This window comes from Salvia miltiorrhiza, chromosome 5 (assembly GCF_028751815.1).
Source record: "Salvia miltiorrhiza cultivar Shanhuang (shh) chromosome 5, IMPLAD_Smil_shh, whole genome shotgun sequence".
Lineage (NCBI taxonomy): Eukaryota > Viridiplantae > Streptophyta > Magnoliopsida > Lamiales > Lamiaceae > Salvia > Salvia miltiorrhiza.
Window position 1 is genome coordinate 38,939,441 of NC_080391.1, and position 17,564 is coordinate 38,957,004.

At 42.3% G+C, this 17,564-nt stretch overlaps 1 protein-coding gene and 1 non-coding gene across 2 annotated transcripts; one reads left to right on the forward strand and one right to left on the reverse strand.

The window, feature by feature from the left end:
* Positions 1 to 564: 564 nt before the first annotated feature.
* Positions 565 to 909, reverse strand: LOC131025900 (uncharacterized). The gene has a single exon (XM_057955680.1). The coding sequence runs from the start codon at positions 907 to 909 to the stop codon at positions 565 to 567; it is 345 nt and encodes a 114-aa protein (XP_057811663.1).
* Positions 910 to 5,911: 5,002 nt separating this feature from the next.
* Positions 5,912 to 6,017, forward strand: LOC130987237 (small nucleolar RNA R71). Its single transcript, XR_009089629.1, has one exon. It is a non-coding gene; the product is annotated as a small nucleolar RNA R71 (small nucleolar RNA).
* The last annotated feature ends 11,547 nt before the right edge of the window (positions 6,018 to 17,564 follow it).

The following is a 17,564-nucleotide window of genomic DNA, read 5'->3' on the forward strand; positions in this document are numbered from 1 at the left end:
CATTTATTCACAAACCCGAAATTCGCATCGAAAACCATCTACTCTTCCACAAATTCATAAAAATTAGCAAGATTCGAGACCAAAAACTAAGCATAGAAAGACTAATCTCGCCCAATTGAAAATATAAGCACAACAAAACACCCCCTCCACACTTAAAGCATGCCATGTCCTCAGGGCACAAAAAGAAATAAGAAGAGTTGAGAATACGTCCCTGATTATCGGCATTGAGACACTGAAGCATCGTGCGAGGTGGTGAGATGGGGATTCGCTGGCTGTGGCAGAGCAGAGTGTTGCAGCGGGGAGAAGGGCAGTGGTGGTGAAGTGCAGTGCGGAAAGGTGCAGCGGTGGTGGCAGCAGCGCTGGTGGCTGTATGAGAATTTCAGCGCTGAAAATAAGACATGCTCACCAAGCATCATAGTATCCGCAAAGCAACCAAAACTTAGGAAAGACACGAAACACCCAACTAAAAACAAAGAAAAACAAAAACTAAAAACAAACCAACGGTGGGTTGCCTCCCACCAAGCGCTAGAGTTAGAGTCTCCAGCCCGACTTCAGATCTGAACTTCAGCAAGGGTTGTGCAGAGCTTGAGACTCCACTTCCATAGTCTGACTCTGGTGCTCGTAGTATGGTTTCACTCGATGGCCATTCACTCTGAAACTCTCCTTCATGTTTTCATTGAATAGCTCAACGGCACCATGCTCAAACACTTCCTTAAGTAAAAACGGACCACTCCATCGAGATTTCAGCTTACCCGGGAACAACTTCAGTCGAGAATTGAATAAGAGCACCTTCATCCCGGGGCAAAGCTTCTTAAGGCAGATACGGCGGTCATGGAGTCGCTTCACTTTGTCCTTGAAGATCCTCGCATTCTCATATGCCTCATTGCATAGCTCATCTAACTCCTCCATTTGCAGTGTGCGCTGCTTCACGGCAGAGTCCAAGTCATAGTTGGCAGCTTTGATCGCCCAATAAGCTTTGTGCTCTATCTCCACCGGCAGATGGCAAGCCTTGCCGTATACTAAACGGTATGGACTCATCCCAAGCACGCCCTTGAAGGCAGTTCGGTATGCCCAGAGAGCGTCATTCAACTTTGCGGACCAGTCCTTGCGCGAGGGCTGCACCGTTTTCTCCAAAATCCCCTTGATTTGCCGATTGCTCGTCTCGGCTTGTCCAGAGGTTTGTGGATGATATGGTGTTGCAACCTTGTGCGTGATCCCATTCTTCTTCATGAGCTTTGCAAACAACTTATTGCAGAAGTGCTTGCCTCCATCGCTAATGATAGCTCTAGGAAATCCGAATCTAGAAAGAATGTTCTCTTGCACAAACTTAAGCACCACATTAGCATCACATGTCTGCATGGGGATAGCCTCAACCCATTTGGACACGTAATCTACAGCAAGTAAAATATATTGAAACCCATGCGAAGTAGGAAATGGCCCCATGAAATCAATGCCCCACACGTCGAAAATTTCGACAATTAAAATGCTTTGGAGGGGCATCTCATTCCTGCAGCCAATATTTCCTACTCTCTGACACCGATCGCAAGCAAGAGTGAAGGTGTGTGCATATTTGAAAATGGAAGGCCAAAACAAACCAGATTGAAGAATTTTATGTGCTGTTTTCTGCCCCCCAAAGTGTCCACCACAATGATCCTCATGGCACATTTTTAACACTTGTTGTTGCTCCTCTGTCGGCACACACCGTCGAATGACATCATCCTTTCCAAGCTTGAAAAGGTGAGGAATCTCCCAATAATAGTGTCTGCATTGAGCTAAAAATCTCTTTCTTTCCTGCGATGTCAGCTCAGGCCGTAGAATACCACAAACTAAGTAATTGACAATATTTGCATACCAGGGCTCGGCACTCACAGGGCTGCTCTGAACAGCGCTGAGTTCGGCAGAGCTGGTCAGAGTAGAGCTGTCTTCGAATCTGCGCTGGAGATGTCGGCTCCTCTGCTCTGGTACCGACTCCTCTGCTCTGGTATTCGACTCCTCTGCTCTGGCATGGGCAGAGTGGATCTCGGCAGTGCTGCTCTTATCAAGGGTTAATGCATATGTATGCTCAAAAGGAAAAGATTCAGGGATGCAATTGAGACTCGATTCTATCAGATTCTTATCCAATCGGGAAAGGTGGTCAGCTACGTGATTCTCGCTCCCTTTCCTATCCCTGATCTCTACATCAAACTCTTGCAACAGTAAGACCCAACGGATGAGACGAGCTTTAGCCTGAGGTTTAGTCATCAAGTATCGAAGTGCAGCATGGTCACTATGGACAATGACCTTAGACCCAATGATGTATGCTCGAAATTTATCTAAGGCAAAGACCACAGCAAGCATCTCTTTTTCAGCAGTGGTGTAATTTACTTGTGCACTATTCAGAGTTAAACTAGCATAGTAAATCACACGTAACATCTTATCCACACGCTGACCTAGCACCGCTCCTACAGCAGAGTTAGACGCATCACACATAATCTCAAAGGGCAATGACCAATCAGGCGCAATTACAACCGGGGCAGAGCTCAACTTAAGTTTCAATGTTTCAAAGGCATGCATGCAAGAGTCATCGAAATTAAAAGGAACATCCTGAGCTAGCAGTTTGCATAGAGGTTGGCTAATTTTAGAGAAATCTTTAATGAAACGTCGATAAAAACCGGCGTGACCTAAGAAACTCCTAATCCCTTTGACATCAATAGGGGGTGGCAACTTTTGGATTACCTCCACCTTAGCTCTGTCGACCTCTAGTCCATGCTTAGACACCACATGACCCAAGACAATCCCACGAGTAACCATGAAATGACTCTTTTCCCAACTCAAAGTTAGGCCACTTTCAATACACCTTTTCAACACAACATCAATCTTAGTTAAACAATCCTGAAAAGACTGCCCAAAAACCGAAAAATCATCCATAAAAACCTCCACGCATTTACTAATCATATCAGAGAATATGGACATCATGCATCGTTGAAACGTCCCGGGCGCATTGCACAATCCGAACGGCATCCTCTTCCATGCAAATGTCCCAAAAGGCGTGGTGAATGCAGTCTTGACTTGATCTTCCGGTGCGATTGCGATTTGGTAGTATCCTGACAAACCATCTAGAAAACAATAAAAATCATGTCCTGCTAAACGGTCTAACATTTGATCAACAAAAGGAAGAGGAAAGTGATCCTTTTTGGTGACGGCATTGAGTTTCCTGTAGTCGACGCACATCCGCCATCCCGTGGTAGGGCGCGTCGGTACCAACTCCATCTTGTCATTGCGCACAACCGTCATTCCTCCTTTCTTTGGCACGACATGCACCGGGCTCACCCACTCACTATCGGCAACTGAATAGATAATCCCTTCGGCAAGAAGCTTAAGGATTTCCTTGCGCACAACCTCCATCAGCATAGGGTTCAAGCGTCGCTGGGCATCTCGCTTGGGTGTTGCTCCTTCTTCTAGGTTGATCCTGTGCATGCATGTGGCTGGATTAATGCCACGTATGTCACCTATGCTCCATCCCAGCGCTGCTTTGTTTCTCTTCAACACCTCGAGCAGCGCCTCTTCTTGCTCTAGAGTCAGAGTAGACGAGATGATGACTGGCTTCTCATTTCCGTCTTCTAAAAAGACATACTTGAGATTGGTTGGGAGTTCCTTCAATTCGAGTGCTGGTTTCCTTGCCCCCACCTGTTCCTCCTCTAAGCTGGGCAATGCAGGTTTGGGCAGTGCAGGATTGCTGGGCAGGAATGCGAGGAAGTTGATTTTGTCGTACTGGAGATTGGGGATGTGCACGAGAATGGTAGAGATCATACTTTGCTATTAGGAAGGCCCTTTATGGAGACCACTAACACGTTGATTGATGTAAAAAATGGAACTATTAAAATGTCAGTGTTGGGGGAGTCGGTGTCTTTCTCAGTGCATGAAAATCGGGCTATGCCTTCGGTCAACCTTATGAATGAATGCTCATATATAGATGCTATTAATGGCTTGGTTGAGAAGGTATTTTTACAGGAGCAGGAATGCGAGGAAGTTTGCGCTGGATCAGCAGACATGGAAGAACTAGCGCGGGAAACTGAAGAGCTCGGCGCTGTTCTGACGCGAGAGCTTCGCTGCTCTGACTTCAGCCCTGGCAGCGCTGACCTGCCCAGCAATCCTGCACTGCCCAAACCTGCACTGCCCAAACCTGCATTGCCCAGCAAACCTGCACTGCCCAAAATCAACGGGCACTATCAGACCCCCGACTCTAACTAGGATATCTTCTACTATACCACGGGGATACCTGACGGACCTATCAGCAAGTTGGAGGCACATGCGAGTAGATTTTAAATTACCTAACTCTAATTGTTGATAAATAGAGTAAGGCATCAAGTTAATCCCAGCCCCCAGATCCAACATACCCGTGGCTTCCTTACCATTTCCCAAAGCAATATTAATCACAAAACTACCTGGATCGCGTTGCTTTGGTGGCAAAGATTGCTGCATGATTGCGTTTGCAACTTCGGAGACCAACACCTTCTCATTGTCACTGAACCTTCTTTTGTTGGATGCCAATTCCTTGAAGAATTTCACATATGCAGGCACATTTCGGATCACATCAAGAAGAGGCAAATTCACATTTACCTTGGCCAACATGTTGTAGAATTCTTCAAACTGACGGTCCTGCTTCTCGTTTCTCAATCTGTTCGGAAAAGGAATCGGTGGTCGATATGGTGCAGTAGCTTTGTGGAGCTTGACCTCCTTCTCCTTCTCTCCTTCCTTTTGCTTGTCTGTCGTCTCTCCATCAGTCGGGCTGGTCAGCGCTAAGCTCGGCAACTCTGGTCTAGGCTGGACAGAACTCGGCAGCTCTGCTCTGGTCACGGTAGAGCTTGGCTGCTCTGCGCTGGTGAAAGCAGATCTCGGCTGCTCTGCGCTGGTCAAGGTAGAGTTCGGCTGCTCTGCACTGGTCAAATTAGGAACCTCCACTTTGTTATCCACCATCTTACCACTGCGAAGAACAGTTACATCAAGAGCTTGATGCGTCTGAGCAGGTTGACCATGAAACTTCCCGGGTTGCTGTTGTTGTTGGATTTGATTCAAGGCACCGGAAAGTTGTCCAACCGTAGTCTCGAGCCTTTTGATCGTAGAAGCTTGAGACTCTATACTTTGTTTGCTCATCTCCATAAAGGCTTGCAGTGTTTCTTCGAGCGTGGATTTTTGTGGTGGAATCGACGGCGTATTCTGTTGCGGAATGGATTGCTGTTGTTGGTATTGTGGTCTGTATGGTTGAGAAGGCCCCTGTGGTGGTGGGAAATACTGTTGTTGTTGATAGCCCATCTGGGGTGGTCGACGGAATTGATTCCCCCCAAAATTTTGATTTCCCCATCCTCCATTCGGCTGACTCCTCCATCCTCCAACGATATTTTGTGGACCTTGATTCATGCTCTGGCCATATGGTCTGTTCTGCACTTGATTGTAGGTTTGGAATCCTTGTGCTGCATAGACCTCAGCTTGTCCTTCCGGGGTAAACTCTCCCATTCTATGGCACTCATTAGCTCCATGGCTGAAATCTCCACAGATACCACACGGCTCAACATAATGTATGGCTGGGTTCTGCGGAGTTGACATTGGCAGAGCTGGATTCGGTTGAGTTATCATCGGCGGCGCTGAGCTCTGAACTGGAGAATTTTCCATCTTTTCCATCTTGAGCTGTTGAACTTCTCGCATGATCGAAGCCAATTGTTGCTGCATCTCGAACTGATTTGTCACAGCACTGGCTTCAACTCTTCTTCCACGGACGGACTTCTGTTGGGAGCTTTCGGCCAAGGTCTTGAAAATTTCTTTCAGGTCTGCAGCTGTCTTCCGAGCTATGTTTCCTCCTGCCGTGCTATCCACCATAAATTGGGCAGTTTGTACTAACCCATCGTAGAAGAACTGCATCAACATGACATTAGTGAACTGATGTTGAGGGCATTGGCGGATGAGTTCTTCATATCTTTCCCAAGCTTCATGCAAAGGTTCGTCCGCTCCTTGGGTGAACTCCATTATTTTCGTTCTCAGCTCCTGTGTCTTGTGACTTGGGTAGTATTTCAGCATGAATTTTTCACAAGCATCTCCCCACGTAGTGATAGAGTTGGGCGGCAGAGATAGCATCCACGTCCTCGCCCGGTCTTTAAGTGCGTAGGGGAAGCACTTGAGCTTGAGTTGATCCTCCGTAATTGAGTAAGTAGAGGGATTGTTTGCACTTGTGTGCAAAAATCCCGGATGAATTGCAGCGCATCCTCGCTTGGCATCCCGTGGAACACCGGCAGCAGATTCGAATCATTAGGTTTGAGATTGTAGTTTCTCACAGCAGCGGGGAGCACGATTGCCGACGTGTTGGTATCTCCAATTACCGGCCTGGTGAAGTCTCCCATATATTCCGTGTTCTTGGCCATCTCCTTCTTTTCCTTGTTTAAATTCTGCTTGGTGCAAAAATTGGCGGAGCTGGCCTCCTCCTCTTTAGTGTGTTTTGCCGTGGCTGTCGTGTGCTCTGTATCGGCAGAGCTGGCGTCCTCTCTCGTTGACTTCTCTGAAGGCTCCGAGTCAGAGCTGGCTGGCGAATCTAGTTCCTCCTCTCCTGCGCTCTGCTCGGGTAGTTCAGAATCAGAGTAGGACTTGGCAGAGCTGGCTTCTTCCTCTTCTACAGTCTGCTCTGGAACTTCAGGTTCAGAGTCAGAGAAGAAATCTTCAGTTTTGTCACGTGTTTCTCCGTCAAAACTGGAGTTTGAACCATCTGCTCTGTCGTTCCCGATCACTCCCTTGCAGCTATTCTTCCTGAAAATCCCTTCGCTCGTACTATGCAAAGGAGACACCAATTTGCCTTTAAGACTACGGCGTCCCTGCATGCACAACACTGAACAAACGGATTAAACGCACCGAGTGGAAGAAACTTAAAAACAGAAATTAAATAAAGCAAGTAAAAACGACACAACTAAAACGCCTAAAACCATCCCCGGCAACGGCGCCAAAATTTGACTCAACTAGAAACACCTCTAAGTTGACTTGCAATAGAACAAGGACATCCTAGCGATGGTAAGTTGACCCAGTGTCATCTCTCAAGGAAGGTCTTTAAGGGCTTTTAGTAGTATCGTAAGAAAAAGCAATAAAAGAAAGCAGTAAAGGTTTTGATTTAAAAACGTAACTTAAACTTAAACGTAAATTGAACTTAAACTTAACCTAGGCAATAATTTAAACAACTCGAATTAAACCTAACTTAAGAAATTAAAGACTTGTAAATTTAGAGACTTCTAATCTAGGCGTGAAACTAAAGTGCATAATTTAAATTGCATAATTGAAAAGAAAGCATAAACGAAAAATGTAAACATGATTAAACGAAAGTAAATTGAATTTAAATACTAAATATCGTAACTGTCTTGAACGTATAATCGTGTCACTCGATCACAATCCAAGAACTAAACTAAAAACGAAATTAAAATCTAACTTAGAATACTAAAAACCTTTAACTAAGAAAGCAATGAAATTCCTGAGCTTTTGATGCCAACAAATCGCAAGGTGGCGTCTAAAACTAGGGCAAAAGATTTTTTTTTTTTTACAATGAAAAGTATGGCCCTATTTATAGACTTCAAATTCTTAAGGATCACCACGGAAGTTGCCATGCAAAGAATAATTCTAAAGGCAATAGAATCGTGCAAAATAAGGCAACTTCCAGCTGGATGCACGCTTCTCGGCAGAGGAATAGGTGATTCCTCTGCTCTGGCTTCTCGATTCCTCTGACTAGCGACTTCTCTGACTGGTGATTCCTCTGGCGATTCGATTCCTCTGATTTCTCTGCTTCTCTGGCGATTGGTTCCACTGCTCTGGCTGGTGATTTCGCTGCTCTGGAGATTGGTTTCTTTGACGCGGGTCTTCAGCTGACTTCTCTGGTCTGGCTACAGAGTTATGCTAAAAACACCCTCTTTAGCCCCGAAATCTCCAAAATTGTATTCTTCCATCTAAAAACCTAATCCTCCTGCGATGCATCAAACAAGCCATAAAACGCACCAATTTCCAGAAGATTCTCTTAAAATAAAGCTTATATAAACCCCAAATTTTAGCACAATTAAGCATATATCAGTAATCATTTTTCACCACTAGAAAATCTGTGGTTAGATTAGGATTTCAAATTGTATTTTTTTTTCCGTTGTAATCTGTAAAAATTGAAAATCGAGACGAAGACGACGACGAATCAACATCAAATGAACGGAGGTTGGAGAGATCCGGGAGGCGGCGGGCGCCGAGGGCACGAAGGGCTGCGCACTGCGCGAGCCCCGTGCGCCACGGCGCGTGCACACACTATCGGGATGGAAGGCTGCTGCCGAGACCGGGGCGAGCGAGGGCTGCGTGCGCGTGTGCGCTTGTGTGCCGTGTGCCGCTCGCCCGGTCAGGCGCTACGCGGCCGCTGCTGCTCTCCGTGCTGGGCTGCTGCCGAGGAGGCGTGGCTGCTGGAGTCTGCTGGGAGCGAGGGTTGTGCGTGCTGAGGCGGCGCGCGCGCGCGTGCCTGCGCGCCCAGCGCTGCACTACACGGCCGTCCGTCTTCCACCGATTACTGTTGCGTCGGGGCTGCGCGCCGGGCTGCTGCTGCTGCGCGCCGGGTTGCTGCTGCTGGCGCCGGGACTCTGCGCCGAGGCTGCTGCTGCCGCGCTGACCCGGCTGTTATCAAGGCAAGGTGGCGGCGGCACCTAGGGTTTCAAACCCTAGGTGGCGCGATTCTCAAACCCTAGGGGGCACAAACCCTAAATTCAAAGACGGGCCTGATGAAGATATTCGGGCCAAGTTTTACGTTTTTGAGCTTTTCTTTTCTATTGTAAATGTAATAGATTAGATTTAGGATTCCACGAATGGGTCATGAAGAACTTTATCGTTTTTATTCTGTTCTTTGCATGTCGTGGTGTTAATCTTTTATGCTCTTTACCTGCTGTTTTTGTCTTTGCTTGTTAATATGTGTTTATTAACTGCGCTTAGACAAGCATGCTAGGTTTATCGTTTTCTTAAGCATGTTTTAGAATTCTGCGAGCATGTTTTACATGTTGCGTTCTAGATGAGCATGTTTAGGATTATGTGTTGAGCATGATCAAACCTTTTGAAAGAAAAAGACTAAGTTGTATTAATAATTTTATAGATGATTAAAAATTATTTAAATTACCACAAACGGTCTCAAGACAAAGTGATAGACAATATGAGTAAACGTCCACACGATCGTGGCTTACTTCATATTTGATTTCACAAGTTTGTTAAGTTGAGATTTCTATTAAAAATATTTAAATCCATTTAAGTAGTGGGAGTTATGCAGTAAACGTCCACACGATCGTGGCTTACTCGTATAATTTTTCACGAATACTTTAGAAGATGGAATTAAATAAGATAACTAAGAAATTAAATTGAATGCGGCATGGTCCTAGTGTGTATGCCAAATTCAAGAATTTAATTTCAAGGTTAGATTGTGGTTATTGTTTAATAATTTTTATTCTTAAAATTATATAGACCTCCACATGCGGTCTCAAGACAAAGTGATTGAGGATGTGAGTAAACGTCAACACGATCGTGGCTTACTTCATGTTCGATTTCACAAGTTTGTTAAGTTGAGGTTTCTATTAAAAATATTTAAATCCATTTAAGTAGTGGGAGTTATGCGGTAAACGTCCACACGATCGTGGCTTACTCGCATGATTTTCATAAGTACTTTAGAGGATGGATTTTAAATAAGATAACCAAGAGGTTAAATTGAAAGCGGTATGGTCCTCGTGAGTATGCTAATTTCGAGAATTTAACTATCGAGGTTAAATTGTGGTCGCTGCTTAGATATCATTTCAAGTACAATGTACAACTCCCCATCGGAGTCCCTTCTTGAATATGATATGGTCTAGTTAAGGTCCAACTATTAATTTCCTTTGTCAAAAGGTTAAGTTGACATGGATGGAAATTAAATGACTAGGTAAATATTCTGGTTGAGGGGTTCATGTGTAAACGTCCACACGATCGTGGCTTACTCGTGAGATTCCTTGGGCAGTTGGTGGTTTCATTAATATTGTTTTATCAAAAGGTTACAATATTATTGTTACGAATTATGTGCTTCATGTTCTTACATGTTTATTTGTTTACATTCAGATATGTCTATGTCTCCTACTGTTTATTTATTCTTGCACAAAGTCTTTTAACCGGTCCTTTTTTATATGGAAACGTCATTTGGAGTATATCTTTATCACAAACTAACACAATTTTTTGTGTTGCTTACTACTCCACGTTCTTATGGTCCGAACAATGAGTCAACTGATGAGAAAAAGGAATTACATAAAAGGTGGCATAAGACGAATAATGTGGCTATATGCTATATTATGAGTATAATGTCACAAACCTTGTAGCTCCACATCAGGGCATAGACGATGCTATTAGCATCATGCTGAATCTCGAGAAAGTGTTCGGAGAGTCGGACTGAGCTGCTCATTTAAATTTGATGAGAGTAATCTTGTTATTTTTATGAGTGAGCACAGCTCAGTGCACGAGCATGTCATGCAAATTTTGACGGACTTGACTTGCTCAGTGGGAGTATCGATGGTGAGGCAAAAGTCGATATTATCCAGAACTTTCTTCCCAAGTCTCGCTGTTATGAGCAAGAAATATAATACTCTTTTTAAGTTGTTGAATGCTCTAGTTACAGCTAAGGAAGTTGTGGGAAAAAGATGTGCAAACACTTGTTATTGCCAAAGGATGGCCATCTTCTTCGTCAAAAGACGGGAAGAAGAAGGGTCCAAGGGGCAAGAAAGACAAGGGAAATAGTGGGAGTAGTGGTGTGATAAGATTGAGTATTGGAGATTTTTTCTTTCAATAATCAAGGCAAAGGGTTAAGGTACTTCACTTGCTATAGTAACTGAGACATGTCAGCTCGTTTTCTACTCAGTTGTGAGTAGTGGATAACGAGAGAAACTGATAATGATTGTTGCACCTTGCATGACTTTTAGGCTGACAAGGAAGCTGAGAAGTGATGAGATGATTGTCTTCATAGGCAACGTGACTAGAGTCGCAGTTGTTGCAATTGGAGACTTGTCTTTAAGTTCTAAAGACATAGTTTAGTTTTTAGAGTTCCTTATCATGTTTCAAAATTTTGAATAGATGGATCACATGTCATTTTTGATAGTGGTGTTTCTATCATAAGAAATGACAAAGTTGTCTATTCTGGTATTTTTGAACATCTCTCTTCATACTAGATTAGGCAGATTATGCATCCTTAATAACCGTGCCCAAAAGAAGGAGGACATTTCCTTTGGGACGGAGGGAGTATGTCTTAAGATGCCTATTAAGGTTGAGGAAATGAAGGCAGTATTCTACGTTTCCGCAACAGATAGCTTCATGTATGGATTGCTATGTACGAGAACTTATATTTGCTATGCAGTTAGCATGGTTGTAAGATATCTGTATAGTCCTAATTAAGGACACTGAACTGTGGTAAACTATATTCTCAAGTCCATGACTAGAGAATAAGGATAGTTTACCAGTTAGACAGTTTAGTTCCTTTTTGGATTATACGATTTCGGATTTCCAGGCTGACCGGAACAAAGAATAATTACCTCGAGCTATGTGTTTTCCTTGGGAGGTAAAACCTTTTGGTTTGACCACTACCTCCAGGATCTAAGGGTGATTCCTAGTTTGCGTGAGAGCATCACCTTCGTGATACCTCAAGTGCAGTTGCAAACTCTAAGGAATCCAAGAACCACAAGGGGTCAAACACATGGAGAGTAAGTACCAAGTTAAACGATTATTCGTAAATCGAGGTTTTGTGCTCATAGAATAAATTCTCACATATTGGAGAAACCTACTAATCTTTTCACAAAAGGCTTATCGCAAATGGTCATTGAAAGATGAGAATGCGATTGATGCCACCCACTTAGGAAACTTTAAGTATAAGTGGGAGAAGTGTTAGGTGATTGGTATTTAGACACATTGTATACTAAAAGTTTGCTTTAGTATAAGTGGGAGATTGTTGAATTTGTATACTGTAAAGCAAGAACGTTTTATGCTTGTATACAATGTTTCCTGTTACCACTTTTTATCTCCTATCTGATTGTGTTCATGATTGCACATGTATGTCCCTTATCTCTTTATAAGTAGATTATATGGTGTGTTGTAGATCACAGAAGATCATATAATTGAAATAACCTTAAGAGATATAAAAATGATCACAGCCGAGATGACTTCAGGACGAGTCATTAGTTTAGGCTGTGGTATAGATGGAAGTAGTTTGTCTTGACTGCTTGTCTATACTACCGGTACGTCATAACGTATTGATAGGACCACAGTGAGATGTATTCTTCTATTTGACTTAAGTGAAGAATCAAAGATCTCGGTGACTTAATATAATCTTAATACTAATAAGATTTCAAATATATATGTTGATTCGTATATCACTTTGACTTACTATGAGTGAGAGTTATATAGTAACTTGAGTACTCTGTATCTTGGGTGATAGCGGTCAATATATGATATTTGATTATCTGTATTAGTACCCGTATCCGGTATAGGATAATGACATCCCCTTAAGGAGCTCAATAAGGCGCAATAATAAGGTTTGAGTGGTACTGCTTAAGGATTACAAAGAGATTAATTAATTTAAGCTGTCAGAGCTATAATTAATTAATGGATGTCGGATATTTTAAATACGGAGATTTAATAAGTCTAAATACAAGCCCCGACTCATCACCGGCAATAAAGGGGTAAGTCAGTATTAGTTCTCTAGTGGAATGAACTAATATTTATAAATTAATTATGGTCTGGGCTGACCATGGAAAATTAATTTATTTGAGGCTCATCTTTATTCCTTGTATCTGGTCCCTGGACTGGCCCAAAGTCTCCTAGCCGTGATTTATTTATTTTCGTCCAGCACAAGGAAACTGGCGCCCCAGCTGTGATTTATTTATTTAAATACAGCTGTCTGCTCTCAGGAAAAATACACACAACAAAATATTAGGGTTTTGAGAGCACAGAGCAGCGCCATCGTGAAAGGCAGAATTCTCTCTTGGGACTTTCACAGCTCGTTGTCCATCCAACGGTGAAAGCTGAGCGGGATACAGCTCAGATTTCGCAGGAAATCAAGTTCTGGCAGTTTCGGGAGAACGGCCATAACTTCCTCCACAGAACTCTGATTCAGGCGAAATAGGCAGCCACGGAAAGCTCTCTCGATGATGAAGAAGTCGTATTTCTGGGTAAAATACAATTTGAGGACGCTTGAGGCTTCAAACGAAGGCTTGAAGCTGACGGTCTGTTCAGCTGCGAGCTTGACGAATTCTTCTGAATTCTTCAGGTATTTCTGAACTCCAACGTGCAGCACTTAAATTCATAGGGGCATGTTAGGGATTAATCATGTATGAAAAATTAATAATAATCCAAGAAACGGTCTTCGGGCAAATCGAGTATTAATTCAGTTTAATATTCCTTCAGAGCCCTGTTCCAGCGCTGAACTTACACTCTGGCGTTGAATTTCCACCCTTTTTTCCAGCGCTGAACTTACACTATGGCGCTGACTTTCCACTCTGAAAAGCCAGCGCTGAAGAGAGCCACCAGCTCTGACACTACCGCCAACTCTGACACTACCGCCAGCGCTGGCATTTCCACTTTGCCGCAAACCCTAATTTTCGCCGCCTCTCACAGTGCTTGTGCTTTTCAGTGCCAATAATCAGGATGTTTTTCTAACTCTTTATATCTTTTGCCCTGAGGACATGGCTTTCTTTAAGTGTTTAGGGGGGGGTGACTTGTTTTGATGCGTGCATGTTTTCGATTGGGCGATTGGTCCCTCTGATCTTAACTTATTCTTGGATGCTTGCTAATTGTTATGAATGTGTGGAAGAGATGTTTTTGATGTGAATTTCGGGTTTGTGATTGAATGGTGGTTATTCTGGTTTTACTCTTGATATATGTTTCTTGATTGTGCAAAGAATTATGAGTTTTGTTGCAACACGGTTGTAAGTAAGTAAAACGTGATTTGTCCGGTAGATGCTAGAAGGAGTGTTGTCATTGTGATTGCCTACGATCGTATCCTTATCTGTGAAATGTTTAAAATGCTGAACAAATTTCCAGATCTGAAAAGGCCAGCTCTGAACTGGCCAGCTCTGAAATTGACAGCTCTGAGTCTCTACTCCTCTAGTTTAAACTATGAGCATGGGAAACCACGTGAAAAGACTTAGGATTACATCCAAATGATTTTATTTCATGAATTATGGCTCAACTGTTGAAATTTAAGTGATTAAGCACACAAAGTGTGAAATATGGAGATACTGATTATAAAGGCGGTCACATTAGGGAATTCACTTCTAGCGGAGAATTGGGTCTGATCGAATTATTTGCTTTACCGCTGTGTTGTTTCTTAAACTTTGAGTTACTTGCATGATTTGAGATAGATATGTTGATTGGAAAATTTTGAATTGACTTGTTGAATGTTTGGATGGAAATAATCATCGTGAAACGCTCTCTTCCTTAGATTCATACTGATTTTGCTTGAGGACAAGCAAAAGGCTAAGTGTGGGGGGGTTAATTTATGCCTAATTGTTCTTAATTTGGGGGTTTGATTGTGCCATGTTTGAGTTAAATATTCTGGAATTTGGTGCGTTTATGAGTTTGTTTTATGCTTTGTATGAGATTTTTATAAAATAGGAGAAAGAATGATACTCTGTAGATTTTGGATTAGAATTGCATATTCTGGCGCAAAGTGGTACCAGAGCAGAGATGAAAAGGCCGCGCCAGAGCAGAGCTCACCATCTCCAGATCTGAATATTCCAGAGCTGAACTTTATCTCCAGAGCTGACTTTATTTCCAGAGCTCGCTAAATCTCCAGAGCTGACCAATCTTGCCAGAGCTGACTTCCATAGTCAGAGCTCATTATTTCCAAAGCTGAATGTTCCATAAAAACTTTACTCGCCAGAGCTGAACTATCCAGAGCTGACTTCCAGCTCTGCCATATTCGCCAGAGTCAGCACGGTTCCAGAGTAGCAAATATTTGCCAGAGATGCCGTTACTTGCAGAGCACGTTGTCAGCTGGACTTTCCTTTGATTTCACGATGCTTATCTTTAAAAGTCCAGTTTTGCAAGGCCTTTTTGATCAGCATTAGGGTTGAAAGAAAATCTATATATAGGGCTCAATGTTCTTCATGAAAAATCAATCCTTTAGCCTTCGTTCCAAGAGTAGCTTCGACGTTAGGCAATCAAATCATTCTTAGTTTAATTCTCGTTTTAGATAGCTCTTTAGTTTCGAGTTTTAGTTAGTTCTTAGTTAGCTTTCAATTCAAGTTTTAGTTAGTTCTTCGTTCGAGTTGTAATCAAGTGACAGATTTGCTTCTCGACGATTTCGGTATTTATTTTATTTACGTTTATTTCCTTGCTTCTACTTTAATTATGTTTTGCTTTTAATTATGCAATTTCGTTTCTGCCTAGTTAGATTAGAAGCTTTTAGTTAAAGTTATTTAAATTCAACTCGCCTAGTTAATTCTTTTACTTTATGCTTTTAATCATGCCTAGGTTTAATAGTTTAATTCTGTTTCGTATTTATGTTTCATTTAATTTTGCCTAGGGTTTAATAGTTTATTTCGCCTAGGTAATTTTAAGATTAAGTTTTTAGTTAAGTTTAATTTACAAGCACTAGTTAATAATTCTTTTCCGCCTAGATAATTCTTAAGTTTAAGTTTCTAGTTAAGTTTTAATTTCCAAGCTTTAGTTTAATTTTATTGTTCTCAATCCTTCTTTACTGCTTTCTCGTGACATAATTAGAAGCCCTTTAAGATCTTCCTTGAGAGACGACATTGAGTCAACTTACCATTGCTAGAGTGTCCTTGTTCTATTGCAAGTCAATCTAGAGGTGTTTTAGGTTGAGTCAAAGTCAGCTCTGGATAAGTAGTCAGCTCTAGAATAGTGTTGGCGTAGGTAGCTCTGTAGAAGTAGTCAGCTTTGTAGAAGTAGTCAGCTCTGGAAATGTATCAGCTTTGGACGAATAAATGCCAGCTCTGTAGATTTAGCTCTGCACACATGAATGCCAGCTCTGGCAAAGGAAGTCTGGAAAGTCTGCTCTGTCAAGATTGGTCAGTTCTGGAACTTCGCTTGGTCAGCTCTGAACTTTAGCTCTGTCGAGTTTCGGTCAGTTCTGTTGACTCTGGAATTCAGCTCTAGCTTGGGATTGTTAGCTCTGGCTACACTTTGAGCCTACAATAGCACTTTCTGATCCAAAAACTCGAACTTAGCATTCTTCTTCCTGTTTTATCAAAAGCTCCTACAAAGCATCAACAAACCCATAAACGCACCAATTTCCAGAATATTTAACTCAAATATAACACAATCAAACCCCCCAAAATATGAACAATTAAGCATAAATCACCTACCCTTCGTCCTCGGTCTAAACGCGGCGGCGGAGGATCCGGGCTCCAGATCGTCATCGCGACGGACGTTACGTTGCCTCCTCCGACTTCAGATCATCGTTGCGCCGCCTCCTCCATCGGCAGATCTGATCTATGCTGCAACAGTAGCCGTCACTTCCTTCGATTTTAGCCATCAACAGATCTGATCTGATATGTATTTGTGCGTGCCATAAGTGCCAAAAAGACCATTTTAAACACTTCCCCCTAGGGTTTAGATATTCCATTTAGGGTTTAGATTATCCATTTGGGGTTTAGATGTTCCATTTAGGGTTTAAATTATCCATTTAGGCCTCGTTTGGTTTTCAGTAAAGGATTATGTAGGATAATTTGTAACCAGGATATTTAGCGTGGATAATGACAGATTATTAATACTGAGTTGGTGTTTGCTATCATGGCTAAATATAGAATATCCTGGTTTAAGTTAATCATAGGAGGGAGGTGGTATTATTAATCCTAAGAAATCTGGATTAATAATACTGGGTCGTGGGATTAAACCGGGTCATCCGCATTATTACTAAATAATACCAAACACTAGACTGATCTGTACTAAATTAGCTAATATAGTGTATTAGTCAATATCAAACACGCCCTTAGAGTTTAAATGATGTTGTTGTTTCTGTATTTGTGCTGCACGTATGACACTATTAGTGCCAAAGTGCCCAAATGACCATTTTACTTAGTTTTATTTTAAATAGTGCCATAAGTGCCAACGAAAATAAAAAATAAAACAAAGTAAAATCTTGGCACTTATGACACTAATAGTGCCATACATGCCTAACCCGACCCAACACGCGACCCGCGTGTCTGATCCTACCCGGTCCGCCTCATTAAGGGTAAAAACGTCCGAATTTGTAAAATATGACCAGAATTTAAGTTTTTTCAAAAAGTGGCCATAAGTTGATTTTCATGATTCATTTTGGCTATCTCAAAATTTTTCTCTTAAAAATAACTACTCCCTCCGTCCAACGAAAGCGGTGCGTATTTCTTTTTGAGCCGTCCCAACGAAAGTTGTGCATTTCTTTTTTTGGTAATAATTTTACACTATAAACAATATGACCCACACATCTTTAGACTACAATCTTATTTTCCTTAAATTCGGTGCCAAAAAAAAACGTACTGCTTTCGTTGGGACGGATGGAGTATTTCATATGGTATGATCATAAAACAATACTCCATCGC

What these genes read in the sequence shown, in the direction of transcription:
- LOC131025900 (XM_057955680.1), bottom strand. Translation starts at nt 909, where the DNA reads ATGGAGGAGTTAGATGAGCTATGCAATGAGGCATATGAGAATGCGAGG.